At 39.6% G+C, this 18,043-nt stretch overlaps 4 protein-coding genes across 4 annotated transcripts in view; 1 reads left to right on the top strand and 3 right to left on the bottom strand.

Moving 5' to 3' along the window:
* Nucleotides 1–5,808, bottom strand: part of LOC114356264 (dnaJ homolog subfamily C member 13-like) — a 60,618-nt gene extending 54,810 nt beyond the window's left edge. The window contains exons 1-7 of the mRNA XM_028309354.1: nucleotides 5,684–5,808; nucleotides 4,970–5,319; nucleotides 4,317–4,663; nucleotides 2,892–3,027; nucleotides 2,353–2,471; nucleotides 1,714–1,860; nucleotides 434–533 (exon numbers count right to left, since the gene is read on the bottom strand). Coding sequence (XP_028165155.1) covers nucleotides 434–533; nucleotides 1,714–1,860; nucleotides 2,353–2,471; nucleotides 2,892–3,027; nucleotides 4,317–4,663; nucleotides 4,970–5,308 — 1,188 coding nt within the window. The 5' untranslated portion in view covers nucleotides 5,309–5,319; nucleotides 5,684–5,808. The remainder of the gene's footprint in view (nucleotides 1–433; nucleotides 534–1,713; nucleotides 1,861–2,352; nucleotides 2,472–2,891; nucleotides 3,028–4,316; nucleotides 4,664–4,969; nucleotides 5,320–5,683) is intronic.
* Nucleotides 5,809–6,289: 481 nt separating this feature from the next.
* SerRS (Seryl-tRNA synthetase) lies at nucleotides 6,290–12,204 on the top strand. Its single transcript, XM_028309107.1, has 8 exons — nucleotides 6,290–6,703; nucleotides 6,818–7,034; nucleotides 7,572–7,732; nucleotides 8,062–8,243; nucleotides 8,751–8,841; nucleotides 9,771–10,027; nucleotides 10,529–10,655; nucleotides 11,700–12,204. The coding sequence occupies exons 1-8, from the start codon at nucleotides 6,383–6,385 to the stop codon at nucleotides 11,829–11,831; spliced, it is 1,488 nt and encodes a 495-aa protein (XP_028164908.1). The 5' UTR covers nucleotides 6,290–6,382; the 3' UTR covers nucleotides 11,832–12,204.
* Nucleotides 12,184–14,492, bottom strand: TSG101 (tumor susceptibility gene 101). Its single transcript, XM_028309119.1, has one exon. The coding sequence runs from the start codon at nucleotides 14,352–14,354 to the stop codon at nucleotides 13,152–13,154; it is 1,203 nt and encodes a 400-aa protein (XP_028164920.1). The 5' UTR covers nucleotides 14,355–14,492; the 3' UTR covers nucleotides 12,184–13,151.
* A 1,772-nt stretch (nucleotides 14,493–16,264) lies between these two features.
* RpL12 (ribosomal protein L12) lies at nucleotides 16,265–17,102 on the bottom strand. Its single transcript, XM_028309342.1, has 3 exons — nucleotides 17,097–17,102; nucleotides 16,827–17,007; nucleotides 16,265–16,489 (listed from the first exon to the last, which is right to left on the bottom strand). Exons 1-3 carry the CDS (start codon nucleotides 17,100–17,102, stop codon nucleotides 16,287–16,289), a joined length of 390 nt encoding a protein of 129 aa, XP_028165143.1. The 3' UTR covers nucleotides 16,265–16,286.
* Nucleotides 17,103–18,043: the final 941 nt, after the last annotated feature.

The raw sequence follows: 18,043 nt of genomic DNA, 5'->3' as shown, positions 1-18,043 counted from the left end.
CCCTTTCGTTATTGTACAGTCCACTATTATCGCAATCGCTTCATCTAAAACGGACACTTTATTAGATTATTCCCAGAGATCTCGTGTGTAAATACAATATTGCCCGATAGCCTTCAACATCGTGGTCCAGAACAGATTTTTCAAATGAGACCTTGAATTTTATACAAAATAACACCCATTTACAGAAAATTACGCTGTCCTGTCGCTTGTACATACTTTTTATTTTAACGGACTGATCATCACACTACTCTAGTACTTTTTGTAGCAAAATAGCAACTATTACAAGTACAGATACGACTCTATTTAGCTCGACCCGTAGTTGTCTTAACGTTACTTAAAGACCTATAACAATAGCAATAAGGCTGATATTCGTCTGTCGTGCCGGTTAGTCAAGCGGACAGTGGGCGGGGCTACGGCTAGGGGCGGGGCTTACGTCTTGGCTGACGGAGTAGTTGAGGCCGCTGTATCCGACGTTTGCGTTGAAACGCTCGATTACTTCCGCGCGGCACATGCCCACTGGGTTTTGAAACAGCCTGGTAAAAGAAAAACAATAATAATAATTCATGTAGATTATTGTAGATAGATACTCTTTGGGGCACACCACATTAAACTATCATATAAAAGAAACACAAAATTTTGAGACGGCACAATTTAGGCTATTTGAGGGATAAACTCTTAGGGAGAAGCCACACGGTGCGGTGCTGTCGCGGCGCGGCGCCGGAGCGATGTCGCTGCGACATTCTGCATATAAAATCAATGATATGCCAGACGGTGCGTTCCGGCGCCGCACCGCCGGCACACCGCACTTCGATTGAGCGAGACGGTGCCGTTGCGGCGCCGCATACTACCATGTGTACAGTGATGCGGCAAAATGTTTGCATTCACTTTTTTTTTGTTTCTGGCTAATGATGTGTTTTTCTTTTTCAACCGACTTCAAAAAAGGAGGAGGTTCTCAATTCAACCCGTATGTGTTTTTTTTTTTTTTTTCTAAGTATCAATCATGGTATACCTACATAAATATTAATAATTCGTCCTAATAAATAAGTAGGTAATTAGTAATTATTTTTCTACGTTTTAGTGTAGGTTTTTTGGAGTCGGTTTTATTTTTTTTTATAAAATTTTACTTATTTGTACAATATGCTAATAAGCTGCCGTGATAACAAGGCATACCTGAGATGATTAGATTCAGTTTCCTCGTCCACCGGTTGATGCAGCGGCCCTAGACGGAACCCGCGCGGCGTAGGCACCGAGCGAACGTGCACGTCGCGTTGTCCCGCTGAGCGCACGCCATCCAGTAAAGAGGCTAGCAGCGCGTCCCTATGCACGTGGGAATAAGGACGACAATGCGTACCTGAGATGATTAGATTCAGTTTCTTCGTCCACCGGTTGATGCAGCGGCCCTAGACGGAACCCGCGCGGCGTAGGCACCGAGCGAACGTGCACGTCGCGTTGTCCCGCTGAGCGCACGCCATCCAGTAAAGAGGCTAGCAGCGCGTCCCTATGCACGTGGGAATAAGAGTAGGCGCACACCGTTGATTTTTAGTTGGCCGATAGTTGTGCCCGATTTTAAATTGCATGAAGAATCGGCCAAATCGAATCGGCGTAGTGTGCGCACTCCCATACATACCCATACTGATCAACTGCTCGACTAAACTATCGGCCGACGAAAAATCAACGGTGTGCGCCTACTCTTAGAGCGAGAATAAGGCATACCTGAGATGATTAGATTCAGTTTCTTCGTCCACCGGTTGATGCAGCGGCCCTAGACGGAACCCGCGCGGCGTAGGCACCGAGCGAACGTGCACGTCGCGTTGTCCCGCTGAGCGCACACCATCCAGTAAAGAGGCTAGCAGCGCGTCCCTATGAACATGAAAATAAGGACGAAATTAAAATTCACCCGGATACATGGAGAGGCTAGCAGGGCGTCCCTATGTATGTGAGAATAAGGACGAAATTAAAATATATTCCGATATTTGAAGATATACACTTTGACACTGCGACGATCAAATGCGGTCCGAGGTTAGCTATTTCAGCGACATTTATGCTTAGATTTTTTAGTGTTATCTCACCACGTTTTAAAATGATACTAGTCGTTATTTCATGCTATTATTAATGCAAAGCTTGAACAAATGCAGTCATATGTAAAATGTTGCAGCTCACAATAATAGTGTAAAGTAACTGATACAATGAAGGCCAATGCATACAGATTACAATGTTCATAGAAATACCGACTGAATTAAAAATAGAATGAAGTCATAATATTTCAAATAAATACATGTAGACAGTTTTTATGAGTTTTTCAAATAAATACATGTGGATATGTTTAGTAAAATAATTTGCGTTTCTTCTGACCTTTCCCCTGCGAGGTACGTGCGAGTCTGGCCGTTAAGGTATTCGATGGAAAACTTCTGAGGATGTTCGGGGTCTCGCACTAAAGCGAACACGTCGCATAACGGGCGCAGACACACCACCTAGAATTAACGTTTTATTTGAGATAATGGTGTCCATAATATGACACAGGTGTAATCTCAGTAGAGATCAGATTTCTGGTGTGTTATTTGAAAATAATCGACTGTCCATTGCGACGCTAGCTCACTCGGATTAGCATCTTTGTAGCAGTAGTAAATAGATTGCGATTTCGAGTCCCATCTGAAGTCCAGTGTTGGATAGAGGTCTCCCAACTATCGGTCCTGAGCTGCCCAAATTCAGGAGCTTCTCGCAACCTTCACCACGTCGTCAGTCCGTCAAGCAAAGGCCTTTTTATATTACTTCTTTCGGATGAACTGCTTCTGAGGCCATTTTCTATATGCCGAGCCACTACCGCTTTACAACTTATGCGCCTGACTATAAATTCAAGCATAAATGAAAAAGATTTTTCATTTCCAACTTACTGAATAAGTCTGAGGATCCCTCTCCAGAATGCAGGTGTCGGAAAGACACATCGTACGTCTCATAGGCTCCATGTGGCGCGCGGGGTTCACCTTGTGTACCATGAACTCACTTAGCGACGTCTGGTGCTGGTCCCCACTAGAAATAACAAATAAACTAACATGTAGTAACCCTAGGGCTAAAGCCTGGTCCGTGAGCACGTAGAATTTTGTCCAATGACCCCAAGCTACCCATCCTTATCGCTCGCGCGTAATTATGTTGCTGTCGCGCTCGCACACTCACTGCGGGCGCCCGTCGCACAGTCGCGACAGCAATATAATTACGCGCGAGCGATAAGGATGGGTGGGTAGCTTGGGGCCATTGGACAAAATTCTACGTGCTCACGGACCAGGCTCTAGTAGGACAAAGAGGGCAGACGTGCTCGGGGCAGGGCACCGACGAGATGGTCAGACGCGTTGAGGAAGACGGTGTGCGGAAGCTTGCATCGTGCGGTCCACACAGCTTATGACCGCAGTTTATGGAGGAACAGTATATGTGGTCGCGATCCTCATCAGTGAGGGACCGAGGAATAAGAGATAGGAACCCTTTAGGCTTGTCATAAATGTGCTAGAGTGAGATATTTGCGCTGGGCGGCGGGTAAATATTAAAAACAGTTGTTGAAAATATGGATGGAAAAGAATGGATTGTGTAACAAAATTGTCTTTAATATTTGAGTTTAATTAGGCACAGGTAAACGGTAAAAGAGTAAACATTTTTATTACATTAACATTCTCAATTTGTAAAAAGGGAAACAAAATATCTAAAAGGAAACTAAATTAACCACTAAATTATTGTAATTAGAATTATTTTATTATATGTGGAATGTGGTTAAATAACTATTAAAACAGCATCTCTTTTCACATTTTAGGAATGAATATTATTAAAGTAAAAGGTAACAAAAACATACATGACATCAAAACCAAAACTTTATAATTTGATCCACTAGGGAGTGATAGCATCATATTAAATAGATAAGTTGCAAGGTCGTGTGAATCATTGTGCTCTTTGCATGATGAAAATGGACAATGACTTTATTTAGCTACGTTTTAATTAATCATGAACAAAGTGAACTACATTACCATTAATTAACATTAGAGTTCTAGATTAGGTATTTGTTGCATTACATAACCTGTAGTTTGCAATATTTTTGAAAAATGTTTTTTCTTTATAGAATCTTTTTTTTTTCTCTATTTGTTTTTGAGTATGCAAATAAGAACAAGCTTTGTTACTTCATCATCATTATGTTCATTCAATCAATTCAACCAAATAATAAAACTTGAAGAAACATGGTGCAATAATGCTAATGCTACCAAATTAAAATGTGTCTTACAGGACCGGTGTGGTCCAAAAATCTATTTAGTACACTTTTGTTTAGTAAGTTATCTCACCTGTACTTCCCAAATCTTTGATCATGGTAATCATTCAGCGTAATCATTGTGGACAGAACTTTTATGCTTGTACTAAGTGTTAGGCTGGCCATCTCAAGCATTTTGTTAATGATTGCTTGATGCTCCATCGCATTGGAGAAGAGATGAAGCCGGCTATAACCACCCACAGCCAGGACTATGCCCCCAGGGACATCCCTCACTTGTAACAAGCCCTGGATGTCATGGTATGGATAGCTGGCCAGTAAGGTGTGAGTGGAAGGATCCAGCTGCTCTAGGGCACAAGGGCCCACTTCTAACACAACTGGGAGACGAGTCCCGCTCCAGTGGTGTTTGTATGCTTGATATCTCTGAAATATAAGTTTTTTTTTTCAGATTCTAATATGAAAATTAATAAGTAAATTTAAAATGCATTTAATAAGTTAACCGTTCATTGTGGAAAACCTTGGGGGAGGCCTTTGTCCAGCAGTGGACGTCATTTGGCTGAAACGAACGAACTTAAAATGCAGTGGAGCAAGATGGAGGAGGCTTTTGCCTACACAGGGTATCACAAGAATTAGCAAAACAAATATTTTTAATGAAATAATTTATTGTAGTCAAACTTTTTTGTGGAAACAAAAGCTTTTATTTTATAAGTTAAAAAGGAAGTAACTTACAAAGACATCTTTAGGCTTCTCAGCAAACAGGTGCCTGTACTTGAAAGCTTCAGTCAGAATGAGACACTTGTGTTCGGAGGAAAACTTCATAGTGTCCACTTTCTTCTCTTTCTTCATGACCAGTGTGAAGTCATGGTTAAAGGCTGAGTTGGAGTGTTTGGCCGAGGCCACCGTGACCACGTCCGAGTACAGCCACTTGTTGGTCACCTCCAGACGGTCCGGGTTGTATGTGGTGATTCCATGAGTCCCCACCGAGAATACCCTCTTGTACTTGCCCTTCCAAGAGTGTTTCGTGACGAGGAAAGAAGCCACATCTTGGTTATCTTTCAAAGGAATCATCTTAACATCGCCTGAAAAATGAAAACAATTTCGTTCTGTTGCGACGTGTTGTAACTGCGCAAATACGGAAAAAGGGGGCTGAAATTTACAGTGGTGAGCAAGTTGGTTGCTTCATGATAAAAAAGTCAGGTGTAGGCAAGTAGCAGCATATTGCTGATCCTTGCATCAATACGAAGTTTGCAATCGGAATTAGTAATGTCTTATGCCAACGGAATTGTAATATTCCATATAAACAGGCAACCAAAATTTAATCAGTACGAATCCTCCCCTTTGTAAATAGATCGGGAAACAAGGCGCTGTGGACGTGTAAACAAGGACTAAAGCAACGTTGTTTTAGGCCTTACAAAACTAAATGACGACAGTAATAATACTTACAATTTATTGGTGAGATATTACAGATTCTGTCGCCTCATCTAGTATCAAAAATAAGCCACATAATAAACAAATTGATCACAAAATTCGAAACGATGAGCTAAAGAAAGGGACCGACAAATCATTCGCGTTTTTGACAGATAAAGTGAAATGTTGCCTTAGCTCAAATTAATTAACAATTTATTTATAAATCGATGTGATCCTATTTGTTATTTGAAAAAATAACATTAAAAATTAAAATTAAAGACATAAGATGATAATTAGTAAACCTAGCTAAATTTCACATTATTATTTTTTGTGCAAAATACATACGTCATTGGTTTTTTCAATAGGTGTACGATTCGGACCATATCTGTGATTCGGACCGTATTCGACCAACCACAACCAACTCGACAGCTGTCAGCGGCTTACGTTCGAAAACACGTTCGAAAACTTCGAATACCAATTTATGTAAAAACTAATTTTTTAAATTAAGTATCGGACAATTAAAGTTTATAACAGCATAATTTACTAAAATAAAACAGTAGGATAGGCCAAAATCATTTTTAATTTCACTCTTTTTGATTTAATATTAGTCAAAGTTTGAGTTAGTGAACTGGGTGACAGTAAGTTTTTGAACGTAGTTCTTGTCGCATGCAGCTGTGAGACTGCAACGTTCACATTTTCTTTCACATTTCATCATTACTTTTACTTAAAATCATCATGGTGCTCGATTTAGACTTATTCCGTGCCGACAAGGATGGTGACCCAGACAAAATCCGCGAAAACCAGCGCAAGAGATTCAAAGATGTGGGTCTGGTGGACACCGTGGTGGAACAAGACTTACTCTGGAGACGATTGCGCCACGAAGCAGACAACTTGAACAAGCTGAAGAATGTCTGCAGCAAAGAGATCGGTCTTAAAATGAAGAGCAAGGAGCCTGTTGGGCCGGAGGACCAGCCAGTGCCGCCTGAAGTCGCCGGTAACCTGAGCGAACTAACTGGCGATAATCTTAAACCTCTCACAGTGAACCAGATTAAAAAGGTAGGTGTTTGTTAACCAGCCACATAATAGCAGTTTCATCTAGTCAAGTTTCTGTAATTCAAATGAAAACCTATTGAAATCCATGACAGCTGTACAGTTCAAATAACTTTTCAGGTGCGAATTTTGATAGATGAGGCGATTACAAAGAATGAGCAGGGTCTCATAGCAGCAGAGAAGGCTCGCTCCAACGCCCTGAGAGAGGTGGGCAACCACCTGCACTCCTCTGTGCCAGTAGATGACGATGAAGACCACAATGCTGTGGAGAGGACGCATGGTGACTGCACTGTGAGGAACAAATACTCTCATGTGGATCTGATTTGTATGATTGATGGTATGTTTATCTTATTCTTACAATATATTTCAACTAATATCTAGTTTATGGTATTGTCTAGGTATAAAACTACATTATAACATTCAATAGTGAGCTCTAAAGTTGTTTTGTTGAAATGAATTTGTGACTTTACATTCATGAACACTTGTGTAAATATGTGTATAATAAATAACAGTGTAGCTGATGACTATGAGGTCAGAAAGCATTAAACTGCTATTATTTAAAGTTTAAGTATTAGTTTAAGTACTAAATAAATAACTTATATTGTTTTTATATTCTTTGTAATGTAGGTATGTAAATACTCTTTAGTAATTTAAGCAATTGTTACACAAATACAATTTATTAGAAAATTATGTAGTCCAATATAGCGCAAAACATAGAACAATGGTCATTTTATGAATAATCATTAGGATAGTTTAGACAGTTTAGATAAGGGAAAACTCAGGAATAAATCCATCTAAAAGATGGATCCATCTGTAATAAATCCATATAGAAGTAGAATCACATCCTGTATTGTGTTTTTTTATAAATCCACAGGTATGGATGGAGAAAGAGGTGCAGCAGTGGCTGGTGGCAGAGGTTACTACCTCAAGGGCCCAGCAGTGTTTCTAGAACAGGCCCTGGTTCAACTCTCCCTTAGGATACTGCTGAAAAAAGGATACACGCCACTGTATACTCCATTCTTCATGAGAAAAGAGGTGCCTACACTTGTTTATACTGTATTTTTGAACTAGACACTGTTATTTTGGGCTAGTCTTCCCCTAATCATGCATGATAAGTTTTATAAATGTATGGAAGCCAATAAGCAGTTATTGCCGAGGCTAAAGTTTGTATGCTAATTACTAAAAGCTCAGCATAATGTAGAAAATTGTGAACAGTTGTAGCTCTCTTAGCTTGCTAGGTAGACAGATGAATAAAATGTAATATTAACTTCTTTGATGTCTATTGACTGACAGGTAGAGAATGTTTCTTAGTATTAAGTCTGCTATTTTATATCTATTGTAAATATGTATTTATTTCATTTTAGGTGATGCAAGAAGTGGCCCAGCTAGCTCAGTTTGATGAAGAACTGTACAAAGTGGTTGGCAAAGGATCTGAAAACAAGGGAGATGCGGCCATTGAAGAGAAGTACCTGATCGCTACCTCGGAGCAGCCTATTGCAGCTTACCACAGGGATGAGTGGCTGCCAGAATCTTCCTTACCTATTAGGTAGTTCATTTTTAATTCTAAAATACAATAATTTAATAACAACAGACATTTAAACATGAATGGTGCCTTTATCTATTGTGCTTTATAGAAATGAACAAAAATAGATGCAAATCCTCCATTTGCTTCTATGTATATTAGAGAGGGTTCTGCTATTGGTACTCCTTCCGAAAAGTAAAGGAAGAGTACAGTAGTAGTAGGGGAGACCAAGTGGCTTTTTCCAGTGAAGGTTCGGCCAAACCAACGCGATCACACGCGATCAGCCAGCGTGCAGCGATGGCGACCAGACTTAAATGCATTGATCGCCATTCGCCATCACTGCACACCGGCAGATCGCGTGTGATCGCGTTGGTTTGGCCGAACCTTTACGCGGTTTTTTGCGGTATGAAATAACAAAATGCGGGCAGCCCGCGTGCTAATTAATGCTTGCCGAAATCTGCATCACAGGAAAAAGGCACTATACGACTTGATTATGATGAGCAACAAATGAAGTTTTATTTATTTTCACAGGTATGCAGGTCTGTCCACGTGTTTCCGACAAGAAGTCGGTTCCCACGGTCGCGATACTCGCGGTATTTTCAGGGTACATCAATTTGAAAAGGTAATAAATAAAAAAAATCTTAAGCAAACTTTTTTTTTCTAAGAAGTAATTATTCATAGGCATGATGTAATTTGGTTTCAATATTGCATCATCATTTTTTCTAAGAAATCACTTATTATGGCATGATGTAACATTTAATTAGGACATTGTAAGTATTGTAACATTTTTTATTGTGTCTGTGAATGGAAAAAAAAAGTCTAGAATCTAGATAATTAAAAACTTTGGAGAAAAAGAAACAAATTGCGAGCTAATGAATCAATCTGCTGATGGATAGTAAAGCCATGAAGTCATCAAACTTCTCATGCAGCTCATAAAACATGATATTTTGTTTGTAAGTTGTTAAAAATATACACACAACGACATGATAGATGATGTACAATAAAAGCTTGCGTGATTGCTTAAAACTTACTTACTATCCGTTCGCTTTAAGTTTTCCGCTGGCGATATGACGTCACTCGAATGGAATCGTCTATAACTATAACAAACTATATTTAAAATATTTTTTATATATTATCTTCTCTATAATATAAAAATGAATCGCAAAATGTGTTGGTAAGCGCATAACTCAACAACGCCTGGACCAATTTTACCAATTCTTTTTTTTAATGTTTGTTAAGTCCAAGGATGGTTTTTACAGCGAGAAAAGTTTGAATAATTTCCGGGTAAACCCTAAAAAACTTGAAACTTCACCCCTAAGGGTAAAACGGGGTCCACGCGTTGACGCGTACGAAGTCGCGGGCGGCCGCTAGTTATTGATAAAAATTGTGTATTTGCGTAAAATAAGACACATTAATTGCGTTTAATCGCGGTTGGGAGAGGGGACGCGCATTCCACGGACCGGCAAACTTAGCGCGAACGGGTAGTACTGTAAAACTTTTTACGAGCAGTTGACATAGAATGCTGTTATAAGATGTTTTATTTATTTAAAGGTAGAACAGTTTGTGCTGACGTCTCCCCACGACGATGCCTCTTGGAAGATGATGGATGAGATGATCCAAAACGCCGAGGAGTTCTGCCAAGTCCTTGGCATCCCGTACCGTGTGGTGAACATCGTGTCAGGGGCTCTCAACCACGCCGCTGCCAAGAAGTTAGACCTGGAGGCTTGGTTCCCGGGCTCCGGTGCTTATCGTGAGCTGGTGTCTTGCAGCAACTGTTTGGAGTACCAGGCTAGGAGGCTGCTTGTTAGGTAACTATACAGGGTGGTTCCAACTCTCACGTTTTTTTGTCAAGAAACTTTCTGGAAGGTTTTCTTTCGTGATAGGCTTACTTCATGGTCAAACATTGGCAAAAGAGATGCCTGTTTTGTTGCTGAAAGTTATTGATTTCTAAACTTATCTAAAAGTAGCAGAACTGAGAAACCGTGCGCTTAATTTCTCGTGACTTTCATCCTCAAGTATTAAAAATTATATTTCTTTTCAACCTAATGCTGTGTACTGCTGGAAAACAGCCTTCTTCATGGTTTTCCACAGCGATCATTCCTGGGCTCCCCGCATCTAGGTGGTTCCCGCAACCTTTACCAGTAGGCGTAGGATGTGCGCCGCGATAAGCTTTTATCGTGCCATTTTATCGATTTTACGCGATAATCTCATACATTTGTCGTCTAAAATCGTCGATAAGATTTTATCACGGCGCGCATCCTAGCCCCGCAGTCGAAATAAAAATATTAAAAGAAACGCATTGCCCACAGATACGGCCAGACCAAGAAAATGAACGCGGCCACAGAATACGTGCACATGCTGAACGCGACAATGTGTGCCACCACGCGCGTCATCTGCGCGCTGCTCGAGGTCAACCAGACCGAGGACGGGGTCAAGGTCAGTGTCATATACTAGCTGTGCCCGCGCCCACAGACGGTCAGAAGATGATCGCGGCCACAGAGCACGTGCACATGTTGAACGCGACAATGTGCGCTACCACGCGCGTCATCTGCGCGCTGCTCGAGGTCAACCAGACCGAGGACGGGGTCAAGGTCAGTGTCATATACTAGCTGTGCCCGCGCCCACAGACGGTCAGAAGATGATCGCGGCCACAGAGTACGTGCACTGAACGCGACCATGTGCGCCACCACGCGCTGCTCGAGGTCAACCAGACCGAGGACGGGGTCAAGGTCAGTGTCATATACTAGCTGTGCCCGCGCCCACAGACGGTCAGAAGATGATCGCGGCCACAGAGTACGTGCACTGAACGCTACCATGTGCGCTACCACGCGCTGCTCGAGGTCAACCAGACCGAGGACGGGGTCAAGGTCAGTGTCATATACTAAAGCCTGGTCCGTGAGCACGTAGAATCCCGTCCAATGACCCCAAGCTACCCATCCTTATCGGTCGCGCGTAATTATATTGCTGTCGCGACTGTGCGACGGGCGCCCGCAGTGAGTGTGCGAGCCGACAGCAACATAATTACGCGCGAGCGATAAGGATGGGTAGCTTGGGGTCATTGGACAATATTCTACGTGCTCACAGACCAGACTATAGCTGTGCCCGCGCCCACAGAGACGGTCAGAAGATAGAAGATGAACGCGGCCACTGGTAATATTTTGCGAACGGCTTCGCCTGCTTGCAGGGCTATCTTCTACCTACTGGCCCTGGCCCTTCGAGGCCCTGGGCACTCGAGTCAATGCTGTGCTTCTCGCCAGTTAGCGCCACTGTCGAGTAAGGTCTGTCACTTGCCAGTAGCTCAACTAGTGAGCGTAAACACTCTAGCCCTCATTTCAGGTATCCATGCCGTAGTTCGCTTAGTATAAAGCGAAAATATTAACTTAACATGTGGAAAACTATATTTACAATTTTCCCCATCTCTTTAATTTTAACTTTGATATCACTGGTATTTTTGTGACACAAACATTATTTTTCATACAGGTCCCAGAAGCTCTGAAGCCATGGATGCCAGAACAGTACCAAGAGCTTATTCCGTTCGTGAAGCCAGCGCCGATCGACCTCGAGGCCGCGGCTGCAGCCAAGAAGGGCAAGAAAAAAGAAGACAAGAAATAGTCGTAATTTAGCTCAAAGCGTCATTCCCGCCAGAAAGCATTATTTATTTTCTAAGCCTAATTTGTTAGCTTACAATTTTATATTTTGAGTAAATTATGGCCTGATTGATTTTGCTGTTTCATTTATTTTCAGATAATAAATACACTTGTATCTTATCTCTGCCGCAGAATGTATGACTCAACTATTGCATTAACATGATTATGAATTGTAAAACCCAAAATAAAACCATGTTATGATATATTTTTCATTATTTATTGTGACAAAGTTTATCAGCCAATGGACTGGTATAATGTAAAACTTACCCTATTTACAATCTCAAGATATAAAACAGATTATTATAATATTCTCTTCCTCTATTGTAGTAAATAAAATGTACTAAACAGCATAAAGTAAAGCAAGTATTTATCAACTATTTTCGGTAAAAAAAACCTTACAAGGAAATAAATTAAAAATATTTAAAACATTTAGCATATCATTACCTTTTATTGTTGTTATTACTTTATTTACGTGAATTTTTTTGGTATCCTAATACAAAAGTAATTATTTGCCTTCAGAGTAGTTTCTCTGTAAAGGGAAAAGTTCTTTGAGCTGATGTAATTCCAAAAAAAATATTTAGTACCTGTGTGACTTGTAAAAAGACAAGTACAGTCATCCAGGGTTAAAGCAAACCTTACTTTAAATACTACAATAACAACATATTCATAGTTAATCACATTACTGCCTTGAAAAATGGCACATCTAAATTTAACAACCAGTGATTACATTTAATTAGGATCCTCTTCACATGTAACATAGTGGTAATGTGTTTTATCTTATTGTCTAGCACTATTTACTAAGTGATAACAGTCACGAGTGCCACAACAGTGCTTTGCATTCTACAGAGTTCTTGATTTATTAAAATAAGAGACATGAATAACAAAGCAATTGCAATTTCCAAAGCAAGGGAAACACTTCACAAATGCTTATCTAGGATTTATGAATAAATATGTAATAATTTTAATCTTACCCAATTTAGCATACATAAATGAAAACACCCTGCCTCAAATATATTTCATAATATAGCACAATTTTTATCCTATACAGTGGATACAAAAGACCATAAAAGATGCAGATCTAAAGCAATAAAAATATAATCTAACATGAACAAATAAAACAATATTGTGAAAAATAACAAGATCATGAATAAAATTTAAATGTTACAGATATTTTATTACATGTCAAAATTAAACTAGATGGATAAATAGTTCAAGCATTAAACTTCTGTCTATAAATGGTACACAGAAAGTGATATTAACATTCAATAGCAACTGTATATAGTTACTAGCACGCCAGTTGAGCCTTCTGCCTGCACTTATGCATCAAAGCGCGTAGAGTGAACTGTCTGCGTGCTAGTGTACGTACTTGTTTCAAAAACGTATCTAGATCAATAACTTCTTTACGTAAAGCTTCACCCATGTAATAAATAGCATCTTCCAATGTAGCTTCCTCAGCAAAAGCATTTAGAAGCTGAGAGTAGAGAGGAGCAGTGGTGACAACTGCCTCATCAACGTCTATCCCTTCCTGTTCAGCTAGGCGTTCCACTGCAGCTTGCAACTCCTTTTCTTTTTCTTGCAGAACAACTACATTTTTATCCAACTCTGATCTCTCTCTCTCAAGTCTTGCTAGAATATCTTCAAGCCGGGTTTTGCCTTCTCTTAGTTCCTGTTGAGTGCGACGTAAAGTCTCCAGTTCAGCTTGAGACTGCTGGGATTGTTCATTCAATCTTCTTTTCATTTTGTCAACTACAGCTGACAATAAAGATGCTTTGATGTGTTCTTCAGTTATTGTACCTCCAGTGGCATTGGGATCAGCTCCATAGTTACTTGTTTGTGGATAGGGTGTGGAGGTAGCAGGTGGTGGGTATGGGGTGCCATTTGTATTGACAGCTCCTGGATATGGGGACCCATAGTTAGGGTAGGGTAAGTTTGAAGTGGTAGGATATGGGGTCACTGTTGGATAACCAGGCTGTGAGGTCACTTGCTGAGGATAAGGATAGCCAGGCTGAGGCATGAATGAACTCACAGGATACGGAGGCCTCACCTCGGTCCTCGGTTTTGAGTATACAGGCGGTAATTCCCCGAACGCAGTAATCATACACTGGATTAGTGTCTGCAATGTCGATCCATTAGAGCTCCACTCATGCAGATATGGCAGGTATACTTTCCCGTTGCTGTCAACGTATTTGGAGACCTTGATCGACATATCGGCAGTAGGTTTCACGAAACACAAAGGTGCATTCTGAGGATGAGTATCCATGAGCCAGATACAAATGGGAATATTGTAATATGCGCCTTTGTAATTCACTGGTATAGTACCTTCCAGGTTTAATAAATCCTTTCTCGTGCCATTGTTGAAAACAAATGCCTCCAAACGATAGGTCAGACTTTTGTACAATTGAATCAAATTAATCACTTCTCGTGAGGTGTAATCTTTGTGTTTATATTTTGATAAGTACTGTTTTAGGATTACTTCGTCATTGGCCATGATGGAAATGGTTGTACAATAAAGTAAATAACTCGATTTAGTGAAAAACACTCCAATGAGTCTACGAAAACAGGAAATATTGAAACACAAAATCACTTCAGCAGACGGAGATAAACTCTTTTTTGACGATTGATTTGTCATTACAGTCACAGACAAAAGAGCGCTTGTGTCAAATTGACACAATCGATAATCGAATTTAATGTCCAAAGATCATACAAGCTTGTAATAGGCCATTCTTGTCCATACAAAAAAGTTATCAACTTTTATCCTTGGTCTGACCAACCAAAAATTGCTTTTGTCATTTGACCATAAAATTAAATATTGAATTTAATACTTGAATTAAGCAAATAAAAATAACTAGCAGATATTTTCTCATACGATGCCTACCTACATTTTACAAATATCACCTACTCTGTGAAGGAAGAAGATAGGTAGATGATGGGTGCGTTTTTGCTTTCGCGCAAGTGGGTACCATAGTACTGAACGGATTTAGATGAAGTTTAGAATATCATTTCCTAAGATTCTTCCATGGGTATTTCGCCAAAAATGGTCAATTTTGCCTAATTTCCTTGGCACGAATTTTATTTTTGTTTTTAACTAATTTTTGTTTCCCAATGCATTAAGTAGTAAAAACTAAGCTAATATATCTAGAAGGGGTGTCATAATTCGTTTTAGAAACAAAGTTATGAGGTCATAAATGGCAATGCCAGATTTTGTATGGAAGGTGGCGTCTTTTTTTTTTCGCGCGGCCATCGACCAAACTTTGTTTTTTGATTTCAAAATAGTGTTTTAAACCAAACTTACTATGGCATGTATACCTCTAAACTCAGTCTAAACTGAGTTACGAGCATTAGAAGTTTAATTATTTTCATACTAGATTTGCTTTTTGCGCGCAAGTTTTGTAAGAAATTGCAACAAAATATTGCGCTATTTTTTTATTGCGCTGATTCTGCTGCATACTGATGTCTGGAGCCTTTAATGGATGGTATTGTTTGTTTACACATAAAATGTCATTATTTTGTTGCAATTTCTTACAAAACTTGCGCCCAAACAGCAAATCTAGTATGAAAATCATGAAACTTCTGATGCTCGTAACTCAGTTCAGACTGAGTTTAGAGGTATACATGTCATACTAAGTTTGGTTTATTACACTATTTTGTAATCAAAAAACAAGGTTTGGTCGATGGCCGCGCGAAAAAAAAAAGACGCCAATTTCCGGCATTGTCTTTTGAAATGGCCGAGTGTAGTGGTGCAGTGCGTTACATTCTAAGTTTTTTCGTTTCGTTACAACAATGGTCGAAACGAAGACCCAGGGAAATTATACTTTTGACCTGGACAAGAACTTAACTTCACTTTATTTTCTTCCTATAAGTATTTGACATTTAAAGTTTTTATTTTCCGATAGCCAAACGTTTCTCAAATGTAAAGAGAGTGCTATTAGAATTAAATTACGCTTCAATTTGTTATAATGAGCCTTCATTTTGGCAAACAACAGTAATGGACATAACAAGGAAATTAGAAAAACGACTTTTGATTAAGTTTTTCTACGGTATTATTTGTAGTTTCTGCTATTGTAATAGCAAAAACAAATAAAACTTTTGATGAACTTTCCCATAAAAATAGTTGTAAACAGATAGATATAAAAAAACATGTGTTCGCCTGCCTGGACACAGAAAATTTACTGTTTCGGCGAAATACCCCCATGATTCTCTTCCAAGCCTCCTTATTTAGGATTTTCTATCTAATAAAAAAATAGTAACCCGTTTCCCAGCAGTGGGAATATAATTCTTATCATATTTATTTCCTTAAGTCCAAAAACGACAGAAAATTTATCCGTTTTCTGTAATTTAATTATTCTAAACATCGATATTCTAACTAAAGGATAACAATCAGACTAAAGAAAACAGCAATTTAAGTTATATCCTTAAATCTTTATTCATCAATGGTCAGGGCTCCACTGTTGATGTCATTGATGAGGTCGTGGGGGGGCCTGCCCTCCACTGTGCATCCGACGGACTGTGCGGTGCCAAGGATCTCCTTTACTGAGCCGGAAAGGTGACGCGCCATGGATCTGGGCCTCATGATCTTGGCAATTCCAATGACGTCTTCAAGGGTGATGTTGCCATTGTGTTTGACTGGAAGTAAAAGTTGATGTGTTATTACAGGATTAATAGTTATTTGGCAAGTTTTTTGGGCAATTCCTATCTTGGTGTGTCAATAATAATCATGACTTGATCATACTAGTCTCAAAACTACCAACAAGTGTAAGATAGATAAGTACTACCTACAAACAAGGTAATGTATTTAGACAGAACAAAATGCAAATCCTCTTAAAAAATCTTCTTCTTAGCCTTAAGTTCAGGGGATTACTACTTATTATTTAGTATAGGGGATTACTACTAAAAACTTATTTGTTAATTTATTGTAACTACAAAATAATTGCACCATGTGCTTAATGTTTATGAAACTTACTGTTCTTCTGCTTCTTGCGGTCACGTGGTGGTTCCTTGAGTGCTCTGATGACCAGCGCGGCAGCAGAAGGTACCACTGAGATTTGTGCCTGTCTGTTCTGTACGATCAGCTGGACTGTGATCTTCAATCCCTTCCAGTCGCTGGTCGCCTTGGCGATGTCATCACCCACCTTTTTGGGAGACTACAGCAGAAAAAAATTAGTACAATATCCACAAGTCAGTGAACAGAGAAATACTTACGGGTCAGTCATTTGCAGAATGAAAGAAGAACGGTCATCTGTGACCCAGGCCCGACAGAAACGAGACATGCCTCAGTTTTTTTGTCATGTCTTATTTAGTTAAATTATATATTTTTTATATTCGAAATCTATGTATAACACCAAATTATTACCCTTTGTTTTTGTTCAGGCGTCATACAAAAACTAATACAAAATGCCTATTTATCACCATAATTGGTAAATGTATGTACCTAAATAGCTGCTATGGAATGTATCTAGGTGACCTGGAGATACAGCTGGATTATACAGGGTGGAAACGAGAAGTTACAAAATCCAAAAATTCAATGTTACCAGCTTCCATAATCTGTAACCTATTATTGGTACCATTTGAAAGAGCTCGTGAAGCACTTTCAGAATCAGTAACTAGTTTTTCGATATCTTGTATAGTTTAGAAATAATCTCTTTGATGACATTACGGTATAAAGTTACAAATAACAACACCAACTACAAAGTACTTCTGCTTAAAAACTTGAAATCGAACCGCCCTTCCGCCACTGTAACGCATTGTAACGTTTTTCAAGACCTCCTCTCCCCCCAGATTGCATTACGTAACACTAGAACGCCCCCTTAGCAACAAATACCACTTCTCACTTTAAAAAAACGCTATTTTTGTTTTCACCCACCAGAATGGGTGATAATGGGTAAAAACCGGGTTTTTACCCAAATCACCCAGTTTTAACCCAATCGGGTGAAATGGGTTTTTACCCACTACCCATCTCTAGCCGTGTAGTGTAGGGTTTCGTGTATAAAAACTTATGTATTTCGTCGTCAATCGCGTTGCAGCACTTGCAGCTTGCAGCTTGCAGCTGAAAATTTTTACCGCAATCGGTGTCCAGAACAGACAGACAAGACTACGGAACCCTAAAAAAATAGGTTTCATCTCTATAACTCCGCTTAACTCCTAAGAACCGAACGGACAAGTGGTCAGACAAAAATCTAA

The sequence above is a fragment of the Ostrinia furnacalis genome, unplaced genomic scaffold (assembly GCF_004193835.3).
Source record: "Ostrinia furnacalis isolate ACB-3 unplaced genomic scaffold, ASM419383v2 OfSCF0209, whole genome shotgun sequence".
Classification (NCBI taxonomy): Eukaryota; Metazoa; Arthropoda; class Insecta; order Lepidoptera; family Crambidae; genus Ostrinia; species Ostrinia furnacalis.
The sequence above is the reverse complement of the archived record's forward strand: the minus strand, read 5'-3'. Positions and strand labels throughout refer to the sequence as shown.